The 21,501-nt window shown below is 40.2% G+C and overlaps 1 protein-coding gene across 1 annotated transcript in view; it reads right to left on the bottom strand.

Moving 5' to 3' along the window:
- The window catches only part of PTAR1 (protein prenyltransferase alpha subunit repeat containing 1), a 57,167-nt gene that overhangs the window by 11,763 nt on the left and 23,903 nt on the right, over positions 1-21,501 (bottom strand). The window contains exons 4-6 of the mRNA XM_061628371.1: positions 12,093-12,197; positions 9,966-10,179; positions 2,255-2,571 (exon numbers count right to left, since the gene is read on the bottom strand). Coding sequence (XP_061484355.1) covers positions 2,255-2,571; positions 9,966-10,179; positions 12,093-12,197 — 636 coding nt within the window. The remainder of the gene's footprint in view (positions 1-2,254; positions 2,572-9,965; positions 10,180-12,092; positions 12,198-21,501) is intronic.

The following is a 21,501-nucleotide window of genomic DNA, read 5'->3' as shown; positions in this document are numbered from 1 at the left end:
ACCACTGAGGAGAAAAAAATAAACCTCTTCCCAGTGACTAATATGAAAGGGATCCGGTCTTTATTACTATCTGACAATTGGCATAGCAAATATTTTAAGAGTCAAATCTGATAGGCCAGTTATTTGATCATTACAACCTGGGAAGGAACATGATTCATTCTTTCAGGTTTTCAGAACCTGCAACGCACAAGTTCTGAAAACCTGATAACCATTTGAAAACAGTGAAATGGAGTGTCTGGTTTTCTGGAAAGGTTAGTAGCTGGCACACATTACACCTGTGCTCCAACATCAACACAGGCTTCTTCCTTTTCTTTGGGAAAGATTCTTTGATCTATTTTAATGGCTTGGCCTCAGCATACTTCAGATGCTGCTCTCCCTTCTATGTCTTAACATAATCTCTAAGATCACTCAAATGAGACCTTTTGAATTCACCCTTCACTTGTGAACACTGGAACAACAAAGGGCACAAGTAAAAACCTTCTCATTGGCTTTCCTTCCACTGTACCAGCAGACTTGCCAAATCCTAACCATCTTTCAGAAGCACTGTGGAAGCATTAAAAATGGGCCTGTGCAAACATAATGCTAGAATGCTCTCAACCATAGCTAAGAGTTTGGTGTGTGTGGTGTAGTGGTTAGAGTGTCAGACTGGGACCTGAGTTCAAACTCCTGCTGGGCCATGAAGCTCACAGGATGCCTTGAGCCAGTCACTGTCTCTCAGCCTAACCTACCTCTCCAGGTTGTTGTGAGGAAAATATTGGGAGAGAGAAACCATGTTTGTACCCCACCTTGAGTTATTTGGCGGAATGGTGGAATATAAATGGAATAATTTGGCTGCTCAAGTCTTACATGTCGTTAGCTTTTAGCAGTCATAGTTCAGATGATATGAATTCAAAACAGTTCTTCAGATGATTTACTAATACAAAAAAATCTTCAGGTGTGGGTATTCCTCCAATATCTTCTGTAGTAAAGACTGATAAATAATTCAGTCAGCTCCTCTGCAGCTCTCCAACCTTCATTCAGTGCTTTATTTGCACCTTTTGTCATTTAACAAGTCCTGCTAACTCATTCTCAGTATCTGATGTACTTAAACATCAAGTTGTTGGCAACTTGCAGATTCTGTGACACTTCACCCATTTTTTGTTCTCCAAATTTGAAAGGAAAGGAGATTAACACCAGATCTCCATCTTGCTAAATGGACAAAAGAATCCTAAGTAGTATCATGTGTGCCACAGACATAAAAACTAAAGTTATAGTTTGCTGCAAGATAGCGTTTTCTTGGTGGGTGGTAGCCCTAATACTAGAATGCAAGAAATCAAAAGGTACATTTGTGTGTGTGTGTGTGGGGGGGGGTGTCACATGGAATGGTGTCTTCTCTTTAATGGCATGAAAGCTGTGGAACAGGATTAATTTCCTTGCTCCTTCCTTAATGGCTGTTTAAAAAATACCAAATCAAGACGTGCCTCTATTGGAGAGCTTTGGGTTTCCTGTTCTTGCTGCTTTAAATTGTTTTCTGTTGCTCTGATAAACATTTCTACTAATTAGGTTTTATAACATGTTTTTATATGGGCTCCTGCCGGGAGGAAAGGCAGGATATAAATCAAATAATAAATAAATGAATAAATATCTATTTTATATGATATCTCTGTTATCTTTTCAGTGCCTACTGAAGACCTTCCTCTTTCAACAAGCCTTTTAAGTAGAGACCTTATCCCAGTCTGCATCTGTGTTGGAACTGCTTTTTAATATATTTTTAAACCTTCTTTTAATGTTTTTAAAGGTTTTTTTGAAATGTTTTTAAAGATGTTTTGTTTTAATATATTTTTAATGGTTGTTGTGTTTTAATGTATTTTGAAAACTGTATTTATGTTTTAAAGTGTTTTCAGTGCTTTTGTTTGCCGCCCTGGGCTCCTGCTGGAAGAAAGGGTGGGATGTATATAATAAATAAATAAATATTGCTTTTAGTGTATACTGTTAGTCACCTTGGAGATATTTAGCTAGTATTCTATTAAACAATTAAATAAAAAGGAAATGTTGACTTACTAAGCAACTAATGTTCAACAGCAGCTCTATGAGGCAACTTAGAAATGAAACTTTTGCTTCAACACAGCAAAGTATCTGCGTGTTCATCATGCAATAAATTTTCTCTGCATCACCACAAACCACTACCAGCAGTTTGCAATGGCTTGGTGAAATTTATCCTATCAGAGCGGTGACTATTCTCTTCAACCCCATATCCTTGAATACATTTACTTACCTGTGACACCAGAGGGTTTCATGCCCTGGGTAAGTATTAATTAAATCAGTGCAGAGCTCTACTTCTTCATTTAGAAGATGAGGGAGATCTAGCTTTTGTTCTTCCACGCAGATAGCTTCTGCTTCATCATTTTCTTCATCTTTTGGAAGACAGGGTGCTTGCTGATGGGCTGGTTGATTGTGCATCTCTACAGTACAGTCAGTCCCGGTTCTGCTAGTCAAAGTTTTTAATAAAAACTGGCGGTAATGGAATCCACTATGGTCTGAAACATGCATGCAGACCCAGTGTTTAGTGGAAGAAAGTTCATCAAGAAGAATCTGAAAATCAAAAGCAGATAGTAAAATTAACCCATCCACAAAAACAAGCTTTCCCCTCAATCTTTCAGTTTGCATTTATGGCAACCCTCTGAGGTTCTCTGCTACTGAGCCAAGATCTTCATGGCTTCACATAACTAATACAAAAAGTGACAGAATAAAATGATCAGTTTGAAGAAATGGGCTTTGCCACACTTTTACTCCCCACTACCAACTTGAAATATAGGCTGCATTAAAATGGACAAAATTACATTCTTAAGTATGTTTGAGAAACAGTGATCTGAATCTCAGATCCATGATATTAAAGGCTTCAAATCAAACACATCCTCTGTTTTCCTGCCAGCTTTCAAACCAAGAACTTTACCTTCAAATTAGAAATGCACACTTTACGTTGCTTTGTTTAGCCTTTGGATTCCATGTTTGGGGAGCTCTGTGGATTATATATTCAAATTTGACCTTAATTCCCAAGTTTTAAAAAACCAAAATTTTGTATATTAATTCCTTGCCTTAAATATAAGATAACACATGTCGTTTTAAATGAGAACTTTACTAAGAAACAACTCCATCCACTCCTCTTTTTATTTCCTCCTCCCTCCTCCACACAAACTCATCTCCTTTTTCTTCCAGCTTCTCTTCAGGACAAACATCTAGACAACTGAACTGATCCACTGATATAATATAAACCCAAATCTTTTGGGCCCATCAAATGTCTCAAAAAATGAAATTCTAGGGCTTCTCAGTTGGCCCATTGTAGCAGAGATCTATGGATTTTCATGAAAGCAGGCTGTTTTCTACATTTGTTGTCATCTAGCTCAGTGCTTTCCAACCTTTATGGGACCCCTTTGTAACCTCAAAAATTTTTGTGAGCCCCACACATACTAATAGTTTTAATTTTAGTCTCTTAATTGAAAAAATACAGAATGAAGAATTAAATAATGTCACTTTTTATTCATCACAAAAACAAATATTATGATATCTTTATTACATGCCCTTTACCAGAAGATCACAGGGTCGGTTACAGCAACATAAACAAATTTTGAACAAATTCTGAAGGAAATGTACGGAAGGATATAAAAGTAAACTACCCAGAGTAATGACCAGAGCCTGGTTGACGCCAGGGCATTTCTACCTGTATACATTGATGCCTCCTCTTTAGCATTTGGCTCAGGAAGCTCCATATGACAATAGTAATAATACCATGTCTAACAGACAGAATGTCAACAGCTGAAGCTTTCCCAATAATTGTATTTCCATACTAGAAAAGGCTTAATTTATGTTTAATTTCTGCCTGCCACACAGCTGCTACAGGTACAAGAATCCTGCTCTCCCCCAAAGGAAACCCTAAATCATACAAAGATCTCACGTTAAGAGTTAAACCAACGTATTTTAAAATATATTTAAAATGAACATATATAACTGTATAAAAACACACTGAAAGCCTTGATAAACAGCAACAAAAATACACTGAGCATGTGCAATGTTACATTTTTACTTTACCCATCATTTTTTTGCTCACTTATTATCTTGGGTCAGCCACTAACTCTCAGCCTAACCTACCTCTTATGGCTGCTCCTCCATTGAATTCTGTATGACTTACTTCTGAGTAAACCTGGTTAGATTTGCAGACTAAGTCCTTGTATTATAGATATTTTTTACTTCCTAAAAACGAGAATGATGTTCTATAAAGCTCAATGTCCCCCCCCCCCAAAAAAGGTAGTACAGAGCTTCAACAGAAACTTGGTCTGATTACTGTAATTTGATTTACCTGGGAGTATGCCCCATTAAATATGAAAAGACTTACTTCTGAGTAGACATGTATACATTGTACTATACAGTGAATTTTTAATGAGTGCCCAGGTGTGTATTTGTGGGGGGACGGGGATGCTCAGGGAGTCTGTTCTATTCCTTTTTTGGCAGGCATTCCCCTCCTGAGGTCTTCTGTCTCTATATCCAGAGCTAATCAGCCTGATCAATCTTCCCTCACTGCTGCTGACAAAAGGGGGGGGGAAGAGGCACTGAAGCTTAAATAAGCCCAGCTAGCCCCTTCTCTGGATACTCAGCTCTCTGTATGACAGGAATTGACTGTGCCAGCTGGCCAGAAGGAAAGGGAGGTGGAAGTAGTTGCACACACAGGCAGTGCAGGTTCGCAAGTTGGTGCAGCACAGACTGGCCATTAATTATTTTTTAAAATTAATAAATAGTTATTCTCTTGGCTCTTTGTGACCCCCCTAGGATGACTTTGCGACCCCCAGGTTGGGAACCACTGATTTAGCTACCACAGGTGCTCTCCAGATCAAATTCTTCAAATACTTATTTCACATCTAACAACACATGCATCACTCAGTTAGCTGAAAAGTGCTTAGATGGGTAAGGTACACACTCCAGTCACCCAGAAGGACTGGTAAATCCTTCTTATGAGAAGAAGATTACATCCATCCCACCCCAAACAAGAGCTAGTCAATATGAATATTTTGGGACCGAGAGACTGAGTTAACATAAGAGATATCCCTCTCCCCTGAACAAGATCCCTCACAAAACAAGTCTTGTTTCTGCTCGTTTCACACACATCTGTTCAAAATGTTGGTGGTGGTTGTTATGTGCCTCCAAGTCAACTACGACTCATGGTGACCCTATGAATCAGTGACCTCCAAGAGCATCTGTCATGAACCACCCTGTTCAGATCTTGTAAGTTCAGGTCTGTGGCTTCCTTTATGGAATCAATCCATCTCTTGTTTGGTCTTCCTCTTTTTCTACTCCCTGCTGTTTTTCCCAGCATTATTGTCTTTTCTAGTGAATCATGTCTTCTCATTATGTGTTCAAAGTATGATAACCTCAGTTTCATCATTTTAGCTTCTAGTGATAGTTCTGGTTTAATTTGTTCTAACACCCAATTATTGATCTTTTTCACAGTCCATGGCATGCACAAAGCTCTCCTCCAACACCACAGTTTAAATGAGTTGATTTTTCTCTTACTTTTTCACTGTCCAACTTTCACATCCATACATAGAAATCGGGAATACCATGGTCTGAATGATCCTGACTTTGGTGTTCAGTGATACATCTTTGCATTTGAGGACCTTTTCTAGTTCTCTCATAGCTGCCCTCCCCAGTCCTTGCCTTCTTCTGATTTCTTGACTATTGTCTCAATTTTGGTTAATGCCTGTGCCGAGGTATTGATAATCCTAATTAGCTTCCAATCTGTTGTTCACATTACTTTTCCAATTGTTTAACTTTCTATTCAAGAGAGTTACATTCAAATACAATGCCTCTGTATTCAAGAATTGCTGGTTCAACATCTCAGAAGTAATGGATTCTAGGATCCAATAGTTCAGAATAAAAGTTTTTACCTAACATTCATAAAAACAAACTAGTCTTTGGCATGGGATGGCTGTTGGCGGGGGAGAGCATGAAAGCAACTAGGAATTTAAACAGCATGAGTTCAACATTTTTTAAAAACATTAACTCTGTAGCAGGAATGTGCATTCCTTCACAATTACTTCTGAGTTACTAGTGATGGGAATCTCATCCAGATCTTTGATCAGGGATAGGCCACTTCCAGTTCCTTCAGACATTATTGGACTCAAACTCCCATCAGCAAGCTCGTGAATGATGGGAGCTGGAGTCCAACAACATCTGGAGGGTCATAGGTTCCTCACTGCTGTCTTAGATGATCCGCCAATATGACTATGGTTTAGCAAAAGAGCAACAGGGAAGAAGGGTCAAAGGCAATTGCACATTGTGCTCCTGGGAGAAAATGCACTGATGCGGACAGCAATGATCAAAAGAGCAGCTGAGGGCTGCAATTAGAGAACAGAGTTCTGGAAAGCAGTCAGAACGGCCAGGAAAAATACATCTCAGAGCAGGGTGAGAAAATATCAGACTACTTCTGACATCTGGAATCTACTTTATTCTTTACTAGAACCTTGAGATTCACCAACTGGAGCCAGGTGCAAAAAAGACATACCTGTAAAGTTAACAAAATAATTCTGAGCCCAGGAATTTGATATGAGTCCCAGAACTAAACTGAACTCCTAGACAAAACTCCACTCGTCATCACAAACCTTCTTCATTTTGGCAGTATAATTTAGGGGAAGGGGAGTCATTAAGCTGCCACTATTGTTAAACTATTGAAAATGAAATGGACTGCCGGTAAAAAATCCTTGCTGATCTATTGCAAATCACCCAAATCACCAAAGATTTACCCCTCAATCCAGATTGCCTTCTGCCCACTGCTGTCTTAGAACAGCCCCTTTTTCCAGGTTGGGCAATCAGCCTTTTAGAAAAGCACTAAACAATGAGAGGAAGATGATAACAAGTCGGATAGCAGCAAAAAGGTAAAAAGTAGCTATCTTTGAAAATTGTTTAAATTAATTTTACTTAATACAAACATTCGAAAAGAACAAATACTGAACAAATTAAAAGGAATTGTGGTCCATCAAAATGTAATGCGATAGTGGTCTCTGAGGTCCCCTGCACCTCTTTTATGTATCGCATGAACTTCTTGTCTAACGCAGCAAATCTGCCGATAGGTTGCCATACACAGATGATGGCTCACGCTGTTCTGATTGCCTGGTACAATATACCATGAAACAATCCTACTGGACATAGGAATCATCTTCCACCCCTCTTGTCCCTTTGTGCCTTTCACTGCTTGGTAGGCTTCTCAGCTAGGGCTATATTCCATACTAATTTATACCAATCATTCATACTAATAATTTCCTTTTTTCAGAAAGTGACAGCCTTGAATGGACTCAGGCTGTAATCCTATACATATTTATGGGGGCTGCAAGTATCACTGAACTAAATGGGGCTGGCTTCTGAGTAGATATGTATAGTGAAAACTGCCCCCACCCCCTTTGGAGGCATAGCTAAAGCCAAGGCCAGAAAACTTTGCAGCACTTGGGGAGAAATCCTGGAGTCTATAGACAGCGGCCAGGACTCCTTCACAACTTGAAGATCCTTATGACTGAGAGACTGAACCCCCCACCAATACCTTAAGATTAATCTAGTAATTTGAATTTTCAAAAAAAAATTAAAACGGCAATTTTTTTTTTTTACAAATCAGACTACTCTGCACAGGCTAATTTACATTAGAAAATGTTCTGATGCCCAAGAGAGTGATCTAATTTAACACATATGCTTTACTTTTATATAATAAACAAAGCTACAAAAAGTACCAATGTTAATTTTTTGTCCTGATATGCCACAAGTATTTGAATGCAATTAATATGGTTTAAATGTTATATTATGTAGAAACTGTGATTGGAATATTTGTAAAAAATTAAAGATAACAATACATACTTCCCTCATATAAGAAAAAAACAAGCAGGTACTGACAACATATATATTAGTTGAAACACTAATATAGTTTAGCAGCCCAAAGAACAGTGCATGATATTCTGACTCACATACTTGAAAAACATTAATTACAACTTTGAAACTGCCAGGCTTCCCTAATATTGTATTTGCAATTGGCATTCATTTGTTGTTACCAGGGGTGTGGTTGTCTGGGGCCGTAGACCACTTACTTTTTTGGGAGCAAGGTCCCAGCCAGGTCCCTATGTATGAAACAAGCAGCATGAAAGTGGAGCATGTTAGCCACTGAGAAGAGTCCTCGACCTTTTGTGCTGGTTGGAGCCAATTAGAGTGAAAGAAAATGAGTCACCCACTGAGAAGACTTCTCAAGTAGCTAACACACAGCCTCCCCTTTCATGCTGATTGGCTCCTAGGGATGTCTGTTGTAGTGGGGTGTGGACTCAGAGACAACACGGAGAGCAAGGGAGATGAGAGAAAGTGGAAAAGGGACATGACTGTGAGGAAGCATGATAGAATATTATGAAGGAACCCTACACATCTGAATTTGCCACTACACTACTGGTAGTTACTAACAAATTTATGAAATGGAAAATGTTCTGCAGTAAAACAAAGCACTGGAATTTTTCCCCTCCCCACATTGCTGGATAAGTCAGGAAGGGATGATCGCTCTACCAGTCAAAGGAAAGGGTGGCAAAGGAAAATCTAGCTCTAGTGGACAACTAGGGAAAGCTGTCTTGTTCCTCTTGGGACACAAGGGCTTCAACACACTCTATGCAACAACGCAGGAGAACCAGTGGCCTTTTTCAACTCACTGGACATTGGATACACCAACTGACATTTTTGCTGTTTTTATAATCTGGATTTACAGAACTGTGTGTAGTGAACCCTCTTGTAAGGAACCTACATATGTACCTTCTTAAGCATAGGAAAGGTAAAGGACTTTTAAGCTGCAGCATTCATTGTTGCCTTGGATCAAACCACAGAATGGCCACCTTAACTTTACCGGAACCAGTTTTTCTCTTTAAAAGAAACAGCCATTGCTAAATAGTGGAAGAAAAACTCTTTCCTCCCTTAGCCATCTCACTTAAAAAAACAAAACACCTACGTCCCAGTTCCTTTTTATTTGGAAATTAAGTAGCAGAAGCTGCTGGACTTTTTCTTGGGCCCTGTGACATACTTTTCAGGTTATTATTCCATGCCCTTATAATTCTTGGAAGGTTCTTAGGTAACAAGATGAAATTGGGTGTGTGTGTGCTGCTAAATGATTTCCCGGCAAGGAGCTGAGCACAGCTTACAGCTTTTGCACACTCAGCACCCTTCCCTTGGAAATGCTGCTCTATGATGGTGGAGATGAGAAGAATGCAGAGTCAAGCATAGCTGTGTGGAAGGTCGATGGGCCTGCATAAAAAAAAAAGGTACCAAGCCTGCTTCACAAATGAGAAATTGCAATGAGAAAGTCATAAGAATAGAGTCCTTTTACATTTTAAAAGGAGCAGGGCTCAACAGCTTCCAGCCTGCTTGTACAGTCCATTTTAGAGACAACCCCCTCCCCAGAGTACCAGTTGTTTGATGTTGTTAATTCATTAAACCAGCATAAGCTGGAGCTGAAGAATTTCTTTTGATATTTGAAAGGTGCTTATAAATACCACTATGGTGTTTCTAGATTGTTTGATCTCTTTGAACCTATACCAATACATGATTTGCATTTTAACAATGAAGACTGTCTTTAGAGAATATAGACAGCAGGGGGAAAAATAACAGTATTTAAATATTGTTTGTACTATGTTGCTTCTTCTACTCTAACAGGAGCCTTTACGGTTTATAACAGCTTCATCATTTAGCTCCATCACTCTGTTCCACCTTTCACACTCTTCACACTTGAATTACCTAGCAGTGAGTTTGGTCTCGTCTTTGTACAAATCAGCTCAACACAGCTCACGTTCTCGCTTCTCTAAAAGCTCATAAGCTATTAATGAAATTCAATTCCAAAAATTTTCAGAGCATAAAAAAATTGTTCCAAATCTTACAAATAATTCTTACAAGGTTAAAATGCAGAATTTCTGTTCACTACTGTGCCATACCTTTGTACTGAGCTTTGCCAAGTGCTGTAAAACCCAGATGCGATGGGACCAGGCATTATAATTACTTGGATATCTCCCAGCAGCTACACAGCAAACATCCATTTCTTCTTTCACTAAATGCTGTATCCTTTCCATGGGCGCTGTTTCCAAATTCCCTTTATTCACAAGAGTGGGTAAGGAGTGTTCCTGAATTAGTTGTTGCAGCACCCATCGTCTGGTTAAGTGGCATAGAGAGTTAAGAGTGCAAAAGCCAATTTAAGAGAGTGAAAACATTTTATTTTGTTTCGTTTGTTACTTCACTATACTAGATCTTAATTCACAAAAAATCCTGGAAGTTGGAATGGAGAAAAGAAATACATCAACCTTTGAACTAAAGATCAGTTATTACTGCAACATACAGCTTAGGAGAGCAAAGCACTTTTGTCAGTTACTTCAGCCAGCAGCCCTTGTTGTTTGACAATGACCTAATTCATACGTCATGGTAAACCAGGAGTGAGGAACCTCAAGCCAGTCTATCTGGCCCTCAGGACTCTTCCAAGGCCACACCCCGTTGTCCTACTTTGCACGTTCTTCAAGTGCTTTTGCCTGGATGGAATGTGCCCTTGAACTGTGATAGTATCTGTTGCTTGGCTGAATGGAGGATGAAGAGGTGTGGTTTCAGGTGTAAAACCTCTGGCTTTGTCATGCAAGTCCACAGTAATTGCCCTGTCCACTTATGCCTCTGACCCTGTTTGTCATTGGGATGTGGCCCCCGAAGGTTCCACTCAAGGGAGTGTAGCCCTTGGCCTGAAAAATGTTCAACAGTTACACCCCTGTGTAAACCATAGTTAACAGTTTATCATGAACATGCTATTTATTACTTTGCTTGTCCTCACTTGTGTTGGAGGAAACAAACCATGAACCCTGGTTTAGCATTGTATTTAAAACAGGGGATTGTGGTTTGTTTTGCTCTCAACAAACCACAAGCTGTAGGCAAGGCTTGTTCTTAGCTTATTGATTATGGTTTGCTGGGAGCAAAACAAAACACAATCCCTGATTCAGACCTAATGCTAAGCCAAGGATTGTGGTTTGTTTCCTTCCAGTGCAACCCAGGAGGAAATAAATAGACTAGAAAGGCACATTCATGATAAACCATTAACTATAGTTTATCATGACATGCAAACTATGCCAGTGAATCCTTTTAAAAAGCATTCTAAATTATTAATTCCTTTTGTCTATTCTGAAGTCACTGAGAATCAACTTCATGGGTGACTCTCATTCTAGAATTATCAGGCATTGGATGGTATTCCATGCCAGTCCTACTCAGAGTAGGCCCATTGAAGTTAATAGACATTACTAATTTAGGTTCCTTAATTTCAGTAAGTCTACTCTGAGTATGACTTAGCTGACTATTATACAACATTCGTGTCCCTTCTTGGACTGTCTTCAAGTCAATCCCGACTTATGGTGACCCTATGAACAGGGTTTTTTCATGGTAAGCGGTATTCAGAGGCAGTGACTGGCCCAAGGTCACCCAGTGAGCTTCATGGCTGTGTGGGGATTCGAACCCTGGTCTCCCAGGTCGTAGGCCAACACTCTAACCACTATGCCACACTGGCTCTCTTGTGACCCTTCTTAGTCATTGTATTTCTAACCCAAAAAGTATCAAGCTCCTTAGCTTTTCTTTGTAGCTGTCCTCTTCTGTACCCTCTTGATTTCTAGTTCTTTTTTTGAGATGGGGTAAGTGCCTAGAACTTACAAAGCATTCTAAGTATAGCCACACCATAGTTTTATAAAATAACATTATGAAATTTTGTGTCCTGGTTTCAAATACTTTTCTAATAAATTTAAATAATTTGTCTTTTTCACTTCTTACCACAGAGAGTTCATATTTTCAGTGAGGTCTCCATTATGGCCTCAAGATTTTTTTTTGTGGATAGCTGCAGCGGCAAAAAGCTTTCATTTTCAATACAAAATCCTTTATATAAAATGGACATTATTTTCCACATCAAAAAAAGGAACTTTAAAACGAACAGTCCCATAGTCTCCTTTGTCACACAAACATCATGGAGGAAATACAATTATATATTCCAATATGCTTATTAGGGGTGGGGGTGGGGAGAGAAATAACTACAGAAGAAGACAAACCTGTGAATCCATGTTTCTGGACTCTTTGGAAACTTAGTTAGTGCCAGTTTCCCAAGATGTAAATCTTTAACTGGATTTAAAGTGCCAGAAAGTATTAGTTCTTTCCTGCAGGAGGAAAAAAAATAAATATATATGAATTTTGCCACCCTGAGCTCCTTTGGGAGGAAGGGTGGGATGTAAATTCTATTATTATTATTATTATTATTATTATTATTATTATTATGGGTTGTAAATTCAATCATTATTACTGTCATCATCAATAATAATAATAATAATAGTAATTAGTAGTAGTAGTAGCAGCAGCAGCAGTAGTAGAGACAAATTTACTGAGAGTAACCAATATAGCACATATTTACCACTTAAATAAATCGCACATAGGGTTGGATCCAGAGTTTACTCCTTTCCCTTGCTGACTTCAGCACCACCTTCTGCATTGTTCCGGAGGGTACCTCAACACCCTAGAGTAGTTTTTTTGGGGTGCGCGTGCATAGGGGGCTGCAGGGGGAGCACAGAATTGACAAAAATTGCTCCCTCACCAAGCTTCCTCCAGTGGATCAGAAGCCTTCTATTTGCGGGATGCCAAAACCGGATCCAACTCATTATAATGTAAAAAACTGATAAATGCTTTAACATTTACAATGATATTAGAGCCTCAGAATCTATCGCTTTGCATAGGGGCAAAGGGTAGTCAAAGCAATGAAGTAGTAAGCCTATTGCTGCATGATTATCCTACAAATTCTTCATCCCACTTAGGCTTCTCTTCACACGCAACCACATCATCACTTCATGAACATCAATCAATCGTTTATTTTACAGTCATAGACCCGTGTTGCAAAAACAAGCTACAAATTAAAATATTGTACTATGTTATTGAAAAAAATAGATTTTACAAGTTGTCAGAAACCAATCTTTTACGTATGGATTGTGCTATATACAAGAATTTTGCTACTTGTTCAGTTTTATCTTTAAGATTATCTGTTAGAAGAAATTTTGCTGTCCATTCTATATTTCTACTGGGAAATCTGGCAATAAGTGGCTCAATAATTTTTTTCCTTATCTCCAAGTACAATTCACATTCCAAAAGTACATGTCCAATGGTTTCAGGCAAGTTCGCCTTACATATACAGTAACAATTTTCCAGAGGAATACCATAGAAGCGATCCGACAACATTGCAGAGGGCAAACAGTTAAATCTAGCCCAAGAAAACAAGAATCTATAATGCGGGAAACAACTCTTCTATATATGCTGCATGATAAGGAAAACGAAAACTTAAACCAAAATAAAGAGGGGAGCTAGAGGAGTGTGCCTTAGACATTAAGTACTGGCGATCTAGGTCCTTTATCCGCTGGTCAATATTTTGTTTGGCTATCCTGGAGCCCCAGGTAGCCAAAAGTTCTTTAGACAGGCCTAGGTAATTTAATTTTTCATCAAAGATTTTAGACCAAGAACTTTTAAAAGGATCTTTCCAAATTAAATGAGCATAACCCAGAGAGGGTTCTGAGTAAGCCATCTTGATCCAGAATCTGAAAGCTTGTAACATGCCGTGCACTCAACTGAGGAAATTCCGGCCTCAAGACAAAGACCTGCTGGGGAGGCACATCGAGGCAAACCAAAAATAGCCCTCAAGAAACCTGACAGCACCGATTCAACTTTCACATTAAAATTGGTTATCCATATTGGGGAACCATACAAAAGTTGCGGGAGTAGCTTGACTCTTAGAATTTTTAGTGCAGCAGGAATATAGCGACCTCCCCTAGTGTAAAAAAATCTGATGATAGCTTTTGAGGTATTTTGTGCTGCCAAGATTGCAGCCCCTATGTGGGAAGACCATGAAAGAGAGGAACAGAAAGAAATTCCAAGATATTTAAATTTCTTTACTTGTTCAATTTTTTGGCCTTTAAGTTTCCAATTAAGTTTCATTAACCTATGGGAAAAGATCATTATTTTAGATTTTGTGAAATTTATGGTAAGAAGGTTTTTTTCGCAATAACTCGTGAATACATGAAGAAGGCGCTTTAATCCAATTTCTGAGAAGGACAACAAGGCCGTGTCATCCGCATATAGCAGAATGGGACATCTTACATTTGCAATTTTTGGCGAGTGGAATTTGTTTGAGCAGCAGTTTGAACTTGTCATTAATAAAAAGATTGAATAAAGTGGGGGCCAAAACACACCCCTGTCTAACTCCAATGTCTACTGGAATAGAGCGCATCAGGTCGCCATTTAACCCGTGACGGACCCAAATTGATGTAGATTGATACAGCCTACTAATTAAAAATAAAAGGCGTTTGTCTATTGAGGTTTTGCTTAATTTGGCCCATAGCAGATCTCTCGGGACTGTATCAAACGCCGTCTTAAGATCCATGAAGGCTACAAATAGGCCCCTCTTTTTTCCACTCATATATTTTTCTGCCAGATACCTTAGTATTAGGCAGTGATCGATGGTAGATCTATTTTTGCAGAAGCCAGCCTGTTCTTGTCCCAAATTTTTTTTTTCTTCTTCTAACCAGGATTGTAATCTGGAATTTAAATGGCTTGCATAGGTTTTGCCCACAACTGAAAGAAGGCTGATGGGCCTATAATTTTCCGGGTCACCTCTATCACCCTTTTTGTAGAGTGGAATAACCACCGCCTCTAACCAAGAGACGGGAATTTTTCCAGATAAATTTATGAGAGTGAAAAGAGAGGCTAACAACGGTGCCCACCATGCTATATTGATTTTTAGCATTTCTGATATTATCCAGTCGGACCCTGGGGCCTTTCCATTTTTAAGAGTATTTATTAGGACGGAAACCTCTGTTTGTGTCACTGGTGGCCATTTTGGTAAAAAGTTTAGATCGAGAGAAAAAGAAGACCAGCAAGAATTATCATTATTTCTTGCAAACTGTCGTGAAAAATGGTTCTCCCAAATATCAGAGGGGATGGTACATCGCACGGGTACGGCTGTACCAAGGGCGTTTGTGACTAGCGCCCAAAAGAGTTTTGAGTCGTTACTTCATGAACATTGTTAAATGTTTTATAGATTCAAATAATCATTCTGGACCGAATCCCCACCCTGCAACACACATACATATAATCCTGACAGATTTCAAATGGAAATTGCACAGATGTAGAATGGGCCAAAGTAGATATTTCCATGTGATGAAAAAGAAATGAACTGATGGTGAGTTCTGCTCTGTCAGCAATGCCAGGAGTTACAAGTTTTATATCAGTCAGTCACAGTGCAATAGTGGTTATTTTATGTAGATGGCGAGGGGTTTTGTTTTGAGAAAATGAAAACTTGGCAAAGTAACTTGCAATACCCAAAGGAAGTACACAAGATAACTGGAGTACACAAGGGAATACTACTGGAGGTGTCCCATGATAAAGCAAATCAAACCAAATTTCCTTTTCCTGTATTAAAATAAAATTGACTAACTCCTCCCCATTTGGTCTAAGTAGAAGAAATCTACTATTTCAGAAATGCACTGGAAGTTCCATAGCATTAGGGCATGACTATGAAGAGCCTCCCCAATGCATTTCAATCTGGGCCAATCAGATGCATGCATTTGCAATCTGCACTTGCTCCTCTCTGCTTTGAAAGCAGCAGCAGCATTTCTGTGTGAGTTCAGTTCAGTATTTGATTGTGCAAAGTAGGTGAGTGGGTGTATGTTGATGCATAGGGGAGCAAAGGAGAAAACCAGAGTTGCATGGGGGTATGCTTTGGTCCTGATGGGCCTCTTGCTGACTGTTGGAGGGGGAAGGAGAGGAGGAGGGAAAAGCAGGACCCAGGGGCGTCCCTACCGGGCTGCAGAGGGTGTGGCCCACACCCAGGTGTTACCATGAGGGGGGTGACACCCAGAGCCACCCCACCCCACGCCGCTGCCCGGCAAGGCTGCGCCGACTCCTCCTCGGAGGCGGGTGGACGAGAGCGGGAGCAGCATCGGCGGGGCGAGGGAGGCGCGCCGGCGTTCCCAGGCCTTCTGCGGCTGGATACCCCTCCAGCGCGCGTCCTCCCAGGGGCATAGACAGGGTGGCTGGCCCCGAGTGCGCGCGCACAAGCAAGCCCAGCCGCCTCGTTCATGCCCCTGGGAGGGCGCGCACCAGAGGTCCGCACCCCCCCGCACTCCCGCTAGTGGCGCCACTGGCAGGACCCAAATGGATCGCTCTCTGTGTGGGGTAGTGGTGCTGACTGATGTTTTGCATTTAACTGTGTTCTCTCTCTCTCTCTCTGTGAGTATATGCTCATTTTGTTTTATCGATAATTTTATTGTCTTTTGTGGACCCCTTCTAAACCAAAGTAAGGTACTTTTCAGTTTCTTTAGCTTCTATTTGTAAAACTGCAATGTTTAAGCATCCACAGAATCTTTCAATGCAGGAGGATGGGAAGAAAACCAGACCTTGGCCACGCCCCTGTGACCTCATAGCAGCCCCACCAGTTTTAGAGGGCACCAGCTGCAACTGCTTCTACGCATTTTCTTACAAAGAAGTGCTTTTTGGGTGAGGAAATTGTAACAAACCAAGTTTCTCTTTACAATCTCTCCTACTAGCTAAAGTCTGCTTCTGACATATTTTCTTAATACACAATATCCACAGCATTAATCTCTATTTACAAAAGACTTTAAATGAGGAACCGAAGACAAAGATAAATATAAGCAAAATAACAATGGAACACACATTTTTTTGCCATATATTCCATAGCTCAGTGAAGCGATCTGTGTCAATGCCTTTCTGTAAGACCTGGAAATAAGATTTAATAAAAAGGAAAGGCTTTTTACAACAAAAATGGAGGAAAATGACAAAAACAATGTTGGTTTTCTGCTACAGACTGTTAAGACACTTATTCTATTCAACAGGCTGCAGCTTCTTTTGCTCTCTAGTTCAATTTTAATGTGTGTGAATAATAAAGTGTAGGAAGGCAAGTAAATTTATCCTGACCTTAAACTTCAAAGAAGAAAAGCTAATTAGGATTATTAGGTTCTTGGGTTTAACATATTTATATACAATTTGGCTTTCTGCTAGCCTGCACCAGGCCTGATTATCAGTTGAGAAGCTCAGGCAACTAACATCTGAATGTTATCTTTGGGAAGGTGAAATAAAAGAGATGGTCTGCCTTCTTGCTGAGCATCAGCAGCAGAGGTGGAGAATGTCAGATCCAAAACCCTGAAGACTCAGTGGGCAAGCACTTATCTCATCATTTATTAATGGAGGACACTTGATTGCAAGCATCTTAGCAAAACACAGCACTTCAATATAATACATATTAGACTTTCAACCCCTTAAGCACTTTTACGTGCGCCAGGACTCAAATTCAACCTATTCATGCCTGTATTGCTGATTTAATGCATGCACCATTCCAAGGACTGGTCTCCTTTGTTAACCCTTCAACATAAGCATCCTTTTACAGAGCATCATGTTAATATTCTTCCGCAAAAGAAACTCAATTCTGTGCTCCTGTTACAGCATCAAGCGACACTGAGCTATGGAACTGCAAAGGTTGTACAGAGAAAATCATATCAGTTCAACTCCAGGACACTTTAATGACATGACAAGCAACACAAGGGTTGCTGATGAGTATACTAGGTAAAGAGGCATTTCAGCTCCATTGTAAAATCTAAGAACACAGAATGTAAGGTTAAGAAAACCATGGTTTCAGGGCCGGTTCTAAAGGGTGGCCAGGTTGGGCACTGGCCCGAGGGCCCCGGAGCTACAAGAGCCCCTGAGGTGGCCCTGAGGGGCCCTCTGCTCCTCTTCCGTGATCCGTGCCCCCCCACTTACCTGTCAGCTGGCTTTTTAGCATTGCCCTTAATGAAGATGGCGGTCGCAGCTTCCCTAAGGTACTGAAGCCGCTGCCGCCATCTTAGTTGATGGCAGAGATGTATGCCATCAACAAAGATGGTAGCGGAGGCTTCATTCTCCTTAGGGAAACCGCAGCCACCATTTTCATTAAGGGCAATGGTAAAGGCTAGACAGGTAGGGGGGCTGTGGGGGGGCTGCACGCATATGCACACATGCACACACCCACCCACCAGGGGGCCAGGGCAAGCTGATGCCCAAGGGCCCCTGCATGCCTGCAGCTGGCCCTGCATGGTTTATAGAATGGGGGGGGCAATAGTAGGATATAAAACTGATCCTTCCCAAAGCCATGGATAGAGGCACAATCTTACATATACCATAAACAGAGCCAGGGTTATATCCAAAGCTGCGCAAGCAGAGTTCCACACATGCAGTGGGATTTCTGTTTCCTTTCCTCCCCACACATGCTAACAAAATCTACTCTGGAGGGTCCTCCATCCCTCTGCAACTGATTTTTAAGGCACATGGGGGGGTGGAGGGGGAAAGAGAGGAAGTTTTGTTGCATGCACAGAAGTTTGCTGTGCGAGCAGAGCTGCAGCATTATATACAGCCTGTAGTGTATTGGCCCTCCAGGCTTGCCACAGCAGTTCCTGGTATGGCAAGCCTGGAGGGCCAATACACGACACAGCCCATAATATCCAATATCGTAAATCATACAAGAATTGCATAGGTATAGGTTTAAATTATAACGTTTTGAAGAATAAACTGGGTAAAATATTATAGTGCAGATCCACATATGCATGTACAGCATTTAATTACTCTCAGCTGAATATGGGAACTGCTTCTATAGAAAAGTATTGAGTGTGCGTGTGCATGTGCATGTGAGTGAGTGAGACAGATATGGTGATCCGTGGCATTTGATATGCAGTAACTCACACATAGGCTTATATGAACTTGTCCATAGCATGCTATGGCAGAAGAGACCATACCAGATACGAATACGAGAAGGAGTGAGTTTTAGATGACAAGCCCAATGGTTCAATCATAAGCAGGGAAAAGTGAAAATCCTCGATCGGAAGGGGAAAAAAGTCTTCAAGACCTCTAATATGGTAAGCTGATAAAGAGTGTGACCAAACATGTACACCTCTTTGACATACAACATTTTAATGTCTGCCCAATATTCTATCTTCCCATCAGAAATGGGAGTGGGGGGGGGGAGAACAAAGCATGAGAGATTACAACTGATCATAATGCTATTCATGATCAACTTAACACAATTAAATTTAAACTTTCTGCTACCAATTTTATGATTCTTCAAGCGGTGGTTTCCATCTGCCTGATCTTACACTCTGCTGCCTCATAGAGAGCCTTAAGAAAAATGGGATCAGTTAATGATCTTTGAGGAGATCACAGATTCCATTTGAGACAGACAACCTGAGACCCTAAACTACTGGCCTAGAGCATCGGTCTTCAACTGATGGATTGAAACTCACTACCAGGTCGAGGCCTGATCTAAGGTGGCTCACAACAGCAGCACTACCACTAACTGGTAAAACATTAAGAAATGTTTCCCCAAACATTAAGAAATCCCCAAATGCATGTTTTGGTTAAAAGTGGCTCTTGGGTCTGAGAAAGTCTGAAGACTACTGGCCTACACTGGCCAGGCATAAATCCAATTTGGACGTGCTAATATATCACAGAGGCATCACAGGACCAAGCTATACTTGGGAACAATTCTATGCCTCTTAGGTGGAAGAGTCAGATCTGGTCCCATCCACTTCCCTTGCCTCAACTAAGCAGAGATGCAGTGTCACTGATATTCTTTCACCAGTTATACTGTATTTCATAGGAATCTGGCTTGTTCAGATGTAAATACTTAGCCTTATACAACTTTTTCAGTGCTCAAGATGCTTCACATATATTATCAAGCAATCCTTACAACAGCATTGTTAGGGAAGATAGCATTATGATCTTCATATTGCACACTGGAGGCTGAGGCTTAGGATATTGGCTTGCCTAAGGCCACTTAGTGATTTTGTGGCTGAGATGAGATTTGAATCTAATAGATCACTGCTCAGTCTCTTCTCCACCACACTTCAATGCTCTGCATAGGGGAGGTATGAAAGTTTCACGCCTTTTTTCTTAAAGGAGAAGAAAATAAAACAGCAATTAAAGAGAGTAGTTTCTTGTGTGCTTGCTAGTTCATACCTGTAATCTGTATACAAAGAGCTCAGTCCAATAGGCTTATGGAATTGCATGGAGCTGAACTGGGATCCATATGGAAAGAACAATGTTACAGCAACCTGCATGGAATCTCTGCATCGGAGCTATAGACATCTGAATCAGTCCTAAATACTTACAGGTAATATTTTAGAAGGGCAGAAACTATTTCTCATAAGACTTTACATCTTAAAGATAATCTTTTGTACTTAGGAGCTGTTCTGGTCTTCTCTTTGCTTCCATACAGACAGTATCAGTAGCCTTCCTAACTTTGTCTCTAGCACCTACAGTGTAATTTTTTTCTGCAATCCATTTTTGCCTTCTCTGCTTTCTTTTGCTTTGGAGTTCAACTCAATACCTTTGTAAAAGCACGACTCGTTAAGGGAGGCCCTCCTCAGCATCCTATCATAAGAAGCTGTCCATCCGGCAGTGACATGCGGACTGGCCTTTTCCATGGCATCTCAACTTGGAACTCTCTGTGCCTTGAAATCTGGCCAGTGCCTACTATGAGCTTATTTGGATGCCTACTCAAAACATGTTTTTTTAACCAGGCTTTGGGAACTGTCACTAATTCTCGGCAAAATGTTGCTCTTACTTTGTTTTTACTGTTTTTTTGGATGTTATGGTATAGGTATTATATTTTACTGAAATTTTGCTGTTATAGGCCCTGAGAGCTTTAAATTAAGATCGGTATATAAATGGTCTAAATAATAAATGTTAAGAAGGCCCCAAATTGCTGGTTTTTAAGCATAGCCAATGAAGAGGTCCTGCGTACCCATTTCTCTCCCATTTCTATACCTGATGGAATAGCTGCCTCTATGAATGGGTAGCCTGTCTTGGTTGAACTTGAAATATATTATTTGCTACATTGTGTTAGGAGTCAAGAGTTTGGCTGGCACAGGATGAGTTGAGGCTGATGGAAATTAGACAAATTTGATTATAGAACAACAAGCAAATGACCTTAACTGAGTGAAAGAAAGAATACTGGAATTGATCTATGCAAATCAGTACTCTCAACAACTGCCCCTCTGCATAGGAAAACGAATGGCCATTCTCAAATTTCAAGTTGGAAGGAAAGAAAAGTTCTGCATTCTCTAGGGATTGGTTGGAGCCAGATAAAAATATTTTGGTAAAGCATAAAATATTCATACTTTACTTTTTGTGTGTGTTTATCTTAGTGACTTAAAATGGAGTTTAGTTTTTAAAATCTGCTTGCGTAGTGTTTTGGGAGATACACTGGTCACCAAAAGCTAATATGAGATTCAGATCTCCCTAGGTATAGTGCTCATGAGAAGTCTCCATTAAATCACCATCTCTCTGTTTTAACCAGCCTCAAAATGTTATTGCAAGAATAAGAATGCTGCATACTGAAAAGTGCTACAGAAATGATAATCTTATTTGAGAGAATTTATA

The sequence above is a fragment of the Rhineura floridana genome, chromosome 1 (assembly GCF_030035675.1).
Source record: "Rhineura floridana isolate rRhiFlo1 chromosome 1, rRhiFlo1.hap2, whole genome shotgun sequence".
Lineage (NCBI taxonomy): Eukaryota > Metazoa > Chordata > Lepidosauria > Squamata > Rhineuridae > Rhineura > Rhineura floridana.
Note: the sequence above shows the minus strand (reverse complement) of the source record. Positions and strands in the feature narration are given on the sequence as shown.